Raw genomic sequence first — 7,500 nt, 5'->3', positions numbered from 1 at the left:
CATTTCCCAGGCGATCAGCAGATGCTTTGGCAGTACAGTGAAAATTGCCAGCATAGCCGGTGAAGACACGTGACATAATACTAGACACAAAACAGCCCGAAACAGCCCCAACAGTGCTTTACATCGCACACTCTACAAATGCGATAAAGTATACTTTGGTGAAATGGGATGTGGTTTCAACACCTGGATCAGTGAACATCGAGCTGACCACACCACAGGACTGCTATGTTCTGTAGTTTCTCTGATGTTTGTATTTCTGACGAATATATTATTCGAAACCGTTCGAATACATCTCATATTGTGAAGATAGTAATTCTCATTTATACCTATTTCTAAACACACCCACATATATATATATATATATATATATATATATATATATATATATATATATATATATATATATATATATATATAATTATATATATATATATATATATATATATATATATATATATATATATATATATATATATATATATATATACATTATATATATATATCCCATTCAGCCCTGAAAATTTTTTTACTTTAGATTTTTATGATATTATGACAGCGGATTTGTCGTGGCCTAAAAAGGCTACATGCATATTTTTAGATGTGTATCATGAGTAGTTCTAGAGATATTGACCTTTAAATTTTGGCCCAAATTTGGTCCATCGGGGCTCTAGCATGTACGTGAAATAAAAGTTTAGACAAAAAACAGAAATCGCAATGAAACAACTGTGTAAATTCACAATATATGTATTATAACTTTCAGAAAAAACATAAATTTGATAATTCCAGGTATATTTATTCTTATTCAACTTCATTGCAAGGCATTTTTCATTAAAACAAACATTTAAGTAACATTCATTACTTTGACTGCAGTGTACCTAAATAAAAATGAGGACATATTCATCAGCTCTGCATATCTGCATACCATAATCTTTACTTACTGAAAAGAAACAAAACCTTTTTTTCTTTCTTAGTGAGAAAAAGTAAGTTCTATTTCAAATTTCTTCATTAACAGAAACATTTTAATTTGTAAACCTAATCATCAAATATTTCAGGGCAAATGGAAAAGAGAATAACAATTTCTTTCATATGAAAGACAAAGAAAAGCTTTGCAACTTTTGCATGAAAACTTGGTCCTCCCATTGCACCCTGGATATCGACATCTCGTTCTAGAAGCATAAGGGGGTAATGCATCAGGCATATGGCATGCACTGTTAGTACGCTTTGCAGCAATGGGAAGGGGCCTTGTTCTTTTTCTAGAAATGTCATCATGCTCCTCTGAAATCTCAGACTCACTGTTGTCATCATTTAGAACTTCTTCAGAAATCAAAGAATAAGCTATTTCCAATTTAAAATCCATACTGTCCATGGTAACAGAACTGCTTTTTTCACAATCTTTTCTGTACTCTAACCATGCATTTGCGCAAGAGAGGTCCAAAAGATGCAACATTGCTCGAACAGTAAATTTTGCAGAACGTGTTGCACTTCAGTAACAGCTAATGACCTGATCAATAATATCAACGCCCCCCATCTTTGAGTTGTATAGCTCAACAACCCTAGGACGTTCCACTTCTAAGTGGCGTTTTTCTCTTTTACACCACCTCTGACAAGTAGATACTGGCTGAATACTATGTTCATTAGATGCTAAGATGATGTTTTTTTTGTCAAACCATACAGTTATACAAAAAGCAGAATCATCTCTCACTGCACAGTCAGAGGAACCTCTGCCGGATCTCTTTAACTGATTCTCTGTCTTCAATCGACACTGTTTTGGCACAAGGTTCTTCTTCATTGTCCCTGTAGCTCCCATTCCTAATGATGAGAGAATTTCTAAGAGCTTAGGTGTAGTAAAAAACCTATCAAAGAAGAAACTAGTACCTCTACTGACTGACTTTACAAATCTTAGGACTGCAGCTTCTCCTATCTTAAGGGTACCCCACTCTGGAAGATGAAGTCCAGTTCTTTGTACATTCAAAAGCAAGTCTTCCTTACCCTGAAAAAACTCAAAATCTAGGACTTGGCCATCACTACTAGCTAAAACAAAGATCTTTAGGCCATGTGGGTTTGGTTTCCGAGGTGTAAATTGCTTAAGGTGTGTTCTGCCTGTAAATGGAATGATCATTTCATCAACTGAGACATACTGAGGTCTGTCTAACTCCAAACAGCGTGAACGAACACAATCTATGAGTGGTCTTATCTTATGAAATCTGTCTGATTTCCTCTGTGCTGCATTCAACAGACTCTCATCAAAGACTTTCAGAGAAGCTATGATTACTGAAAACATGTCACGACTCATGGCATCAGCTATAACAGAAATCCTTGTTTTCTTTTGCCAGTACATTTTAATTCTAGGGAATTTTAACACTGACATAAGGAAATTTATTCCTATAAACTTTTTCATTTGATCTACTGTTAGTGATAATGGCTTTCCTTTTTTGGACATGTACTTTTTCTGTGTTTCTAGAGTCATTGCATCTAAAATTTCAGGTGAGAGGTAAGCCATGAAATAATCTACAGGGGAGAGAACTGTGGATTGAAAATTAGTTCCCTGAAAATTATTATCAACATCTACAGTAAATCTGTGATTGAAGTTTATATTTCTCCTGAAATGATGACATCCACTAGTATTGAGATTTCTGCTGGGTCCAGTCTGGGCAGCTGCAGTGCTACTTGTAACTTCAGGGGACCTGGTGGTAACATTTCCATCTCTGTTGTTCTCTTCATCAGACTCAGATGCTGAACTCTCAGTGTTGGCACATAGTTCATGAAAGAGTTCTCTGCGCCGAAGTGGAGATGAAGGCCAGTCATCATCATCATCAGATATGCTGCTCAAATCAGAATTACTAAATTCTGCCAGCAGTCGCTGGTATTCTTCTGAAATAAAAATAAATTGTTAGTCAAATATATTAATATCTATTTCGTATTAGTCATATAAAAAGTTTTTTCTTAAGTTCTATACATATTGTCATGTAACTCCATAAGCAATATCAATATTTTACCCAGTATGATTACATAATAATTACGTTAAATTAATAATCAACCTTAAACATATGAAATATAACTTCCATTAACATCATCAAAAACAGTATGATAAAGATCTTGTGTTAATGCCAATGTATTGTACTACGTATAGAGCAAAGAAAATCATCAATGAAACTACAGTCGGGCATTTAACTTAAATTTTCATCAAAGTATTTTTAGTTAAATTATTCGATAACATAATCAATTTCCAGTTGAAATGTTTTCCAATACATGATAATCACGATGTAAATCTGTCTTCCCGAGAAATATGTTTAAATTAGTAAGATGTACATTTTCGCTTACTCACTAGCATGCTCCAGCACGAAGGGAACAAATTTGTTCCATCTAAAAGGATGTGTTCCTGATCTGTCATAAACATAGCTTTTAAATATTTCAGAACACGTGTCACTTGATTAACTTCACCTTAATCAGTTGCACACCATAAATGTGTTTCATAACATCAATAAAAGGAATAATAATAGCTTACTTACCCATGGGTGCGACGATATTACTGAAGAGACTGTTCCTCCTCTCTTTTCTCCAGCCAGCCGCCATGGAATTGGTAAATCATGAAGATGACACTTCGAACTTGTTGTTAAAACACCATAGAAAACGTGAATAGAATCTAAAGCACAAACTTTCGTAAATTACGCGACGCCTCCGACTTAAACAATGGAACGAATTTGGGCCATTTTTACTTAGTTCAGGGCTGAATGGGATATATATACATTATATATATATATATATATATATATACATTATATATATATATACATTATATATATATATATATACATTATATATATATAATATATATATATATATTATATATATATATATATATATATATAATATATATATATATAAATATATATATATATATATATATATTATATATATATATATATATATTATATATATATATAATATATATATATATATATATATATATATATATATATATATATATATATATTATATTATTATTATATAATATATATATGAATTATATATATAATTATATATATATATATATATATATATTGTGTGTGTGTGTGCAATATAAATATGTGTGTGTGTTGTCAGTAGTCAGACCAAGGTCTATGTGTGTATATGGCCTTCATATATACCTTGAGTCAGAACGCTCAGTCTACCCAATAAACATATACCCATGAATAAAGGATAATGTACCATCTACCATTAGGAAAAGACTTGATAAATTTTATATCAGAATAAAACTTTATATATGGAAATATACCAGAATTGCAAATATCCCTATGCAGCAGATCCAAGACAGCATGTTCCTATAATACAAATATGAAGGAACCAATCTAATAATACATCATCTGTGATAAATTCTGATACCTTCAAGATTACACCAGTTCATTGACATATCCACTCATAGGTTGGCCATACTGAGGAAAGCATCTTTATTCAGTTTGTTTCATCTCAGAATGGTCTAACATTTCACTGAATTCTAACTTTGCTGGACTTTGCTTCACAAGAAACAACGGTTTCCAATTTCTGGTTGCCAGAATCCATTTTTGTATACAAATGAACAGCTAAATAAAGTGGGTATAGAAAGGATAATAATTATAGTTCTTACTTAATTTTTCCTTTAATTAAGGACTGGCTACATTCTCTGGCTTTAAACCTGAGAGTGACTTCCATGAATCAGTGATCTGCCACACATGATATAATAATTTAAAGACAGAAGTTATAATGTGGCAAAGCACTGACTTTTTACTTTTTTTATAGTTTTAAGTGCTTAAAAAATAGGAATATAAAAGCAAGAAATTCATTATCTTAAGTTTGGCATCTTACTCTCGTATGATGTCAAAAGATTGTACCTTTTTCTGTTTGTTTTTGTAAATGCATATAACCTTAGCCTGATATTGCTATTCAGGAGTCAAATGAAGACTTGAAATAGTGGATGGAACCTAGATTGCTGACATTGAAATTATATATACAAAAAAAAAGAAGGGATCCAATGTTTAAACCTAAAGTGAAAATGGCCTTTGGGGAAAAAGCATTGGGGATTTTGTGAGCTTTGTATTTTTTCATAAACTATCTAAACTTCTTTGATATTTTGATATAATTGAGTTTAAATTGAAAATGTAGAAAACAAACAACTAAATACACTTGGCTGAATAGTTACACCTGGAGAGAAATTCTTTACAAATCAATGACTATAAACAGTCATTATTTTGAACATTTAAAGCACATTTACACACATACAGTATACAAGTAAATGTACCTTGATGGAGGACAAACCTGAACAAAAATACCATATGTAAATGCTAATCTTATCACACTTAAAACGCACTGATTTCTGAAAGGTCTCCTTTATCAATTACTACAAACCAAAAGGAGGCTATGTACATGTATGTAAATTAATACTGGACTTATAAATAGTATTTTACGAAATTTGAACCCTAGCTTTTAAAAATTCTAGAGCATCCAAATACAAAACTAGTTTTATGGTGATAAGCTTTTTTCAAATCTATTTCTTAGTTTTGTAGTATGAATATAAAATAGCACAAATGAGATATAATGGCACTGTAGATATTGTGCACTGTCATTCTGAAATTATTTAATTAAATTATTTTCTGTATAAACTCCATGACTAAAATAATAGTGGTCTATTTTTTTTCTTTTTCTTTTTCTTTTTTCTCCCTCTCAGCTTGTATATCATTCTAATAACAAAGTACTGATTTGTTTGCTTCAAAGTTAACATTAAAGCAAGAAATTCAAAAGAGAAACATAATATCCTTCATCTGACTCTGAAACAAAATAAGTAGACAACCTCCTAGAGAAAAAAAAAGATACGAGAGAGAGAGAGAGAGAGAAAAGAAGATGCCAATAGTCTTTACGAGGATTAAAACTAACACTCAACTGCTAGATCTGAGAAGCTGCCCCCCCCCCCCTTTAAATTAGCTTAGACGTACAACCTTCCCGGAGCACTAAGTCTCGATCTTGGCAGTGCCGTTCGTGGGAGGTGAGGACGGGGCAGCATAAGGACAGCCCAAGAATTGATCTGCAATCCGTCCTGCCTCGCGCAGACCACTCAGCAGGGCTCCGTGGACTGTGGCAGGATAGTTTCGGATGGTGTGCTCCCCTCCGAAGAACAGTCTGGGGCAGACGAGAAAAAACATAATGCAATTTTAATCCTTTATATTTTAAGAAATGATATGTAGTCCCTAATCCCATTACATTACAAGAGGCCTAGGGTTAAGTTTGTTGTTGTGGTGATGATGACCAGGAGGTAGTATGTGAAGTAAAATAACTAGTTTGTTGCTGAACAAACAAAATGAGTCATTTTCTATGTGAAAAGATGTATAATTTTCTGTTTACTGAAATGCATAACTCTCTTTGTTAACTCATTTGCTATCCATCTTACACAATCATGAAGACAATCATTTGTGAATAAGCTAATCTGTTTTCTTTTCTCTTTCATTCTATCTTTTCTCTCTTTTTTTCCCTGCAAAAGTCTAGTCCTAATCTCACCTACATATTTATTTATTAATAAGCTACATAACCAACACACAACAAAATAAACTACTTAGCCACATACCCAAGACAACAAACACAAAAGCCACAAAGACAGCAACATCAAAAAAAATTAACCACACAGCTATGAGGCCAACATACAAACTAGAAAACCACTACACAGCTACACAACCAAATTGCCAACATACAAGAAAACAGCCTACATAAAAACCCAAGCCACACAGCCAACATCCAAGAAAACAAGAAACACAACTACACAGCCAACACAGAAGAATACAAACTACACAGCCAACCAGTGAACAAACCAAGGAAGCTACCTGAACAAGCTTCACAAATGAAACTCTAAAACAAGACAGATTAAACAAATCTAACCACAAACAGAAGGCAAAATACATGAAGAAAGCAAGTCTTAACAGACCCCCTTGATCACTATCAATACTGAGACACATTCTTTCTTACTAACCCTCTTGACAAAAATACTTCATCTACATAAGTACAACAGATATAACGAATAAACTAAACAAAACACCAACTTATCTCTTAACCATGCAATAAAACAAAATAAAGAAATTAATAAAACTTAAGAAGAAAATTTCACAAGACGGAGCAGCTCCATACCTCGGAGGTGGGGAAGGTGCTTCATTTGAGTTCTGTGAATTCTGTGGGTTCTGATTGGCCTGGTGCGGAGAGATGGGAGTGGCCAGGATGTCGTAGTCGTTGCCGGATGCCCCCGTGGAGACAAAAGAGTAAGAGCCCCTGGACCAAGGATCTGCACGCCATCTGGTCACTACTGTTTCTTTAGGCTGTTGGACGAAAGAGTGTGGGAGATGTAAGTGAAAATAAATCATATAATTCAACTGTAAAAATTCAATAAATAAATAAATATATAACAATTAAGTTTTAAAAAATGCAACTGAACCTCACTTAATATCAGGTTTCAATTCTTGAAAACTAAAATGACAGAAAGTGAAA

The 7,500-nt window shown here is 33.1% G+C and overlaps 2 protein-coding genes across 3 annotated transcripts in view; both read right to left on the bottom strand.

Annotated features, from left to right (window-relative positions):
* Positions 1–772: 772 nt before the first annotated feature.
* Positions 773–3,733, bottom strand: LOC119596471 (piggyBac transposable element-derived protein 3-like). The gene is made up of 2 exons (XM_037945738.1): positions 3,510–3,733; positions 773–2,871 (listed from the first exon to the last, which is right to left on the bottom strand). The coding sequence occupies exons 1-2, from the start codon at positions 3,571–3,573 to the stop codon at positions 1,484–1,486; spliced, it is 1,452 nt and encodes a 483-aa protein (XP_037801666.1). The 5' UTR covers positions 3,574–3,733; the 3' UTR covers positions 773–1,483.
* Positions 3,734–4,620: 887 nt separating this feature from the next.
* The window catches only part of LOC119596469 (lysine-specific histone demethylase 1A-like), a 13,705-nt gene continuing 10,825 nt past the window's right edge, over positions 4,621–7,500 (bottom strand). For both annotated transcript variants that reach the window (XM_037945735.1, XM_037945734.1), the window contains exons 15-16: positions 7,147–7,331; positions 4,621–6,150 (exon numbers count right to left, since the gene is read on the bottom strand). In XM_037945735.1, coding sequence (XP_037801663.1) covers positions 5,982–6,150; positions 7,147–7,331 — 354 coding nt within the window. In that variant the 3' untranslated portion in view covers positions 4,621–5,981. The remainder of the gene's footprint in view (positions 6,151–7,146; positions 7,332–7,500) is intronic.

The sequence above is a fragment of the Penaeus monodon genome, chromosome 38 (assembly GCF_015228065.2).
Source record: "Penaeus monodon isolate SGIC_2016 chromosome 38, NSTDA_Pmon_1, whole genome shotgun sequence".
Taxonomy (NCBI): Eukaryota; Metazoa; Arthropoda; class Malacostraca; order Decapoda; family Penaeidae; genus Penaeus; species Penaeus monodon.
This window is presented reverse-complemented; position numbering and strand designations above follow the sequence as displayed.

Excerpts from the sequence above, each read along its gene's own strand:
- LOC119596471 (XM_037945738.1), bottom strand. The coding sequence starts at position 3,573 with ATGGCGGCTGGCTGGAGAAAAGAGAGGAGGAACAGTCTCTTCAGTAAT. Across the intron at positions 2,872-3,509 it reads TAATATCGTCGCACCCATGG|AAGAATACCAGCGACTGCTG; the intron begins GTAAGTAAGCTA and ends TTTTTATTTCAG.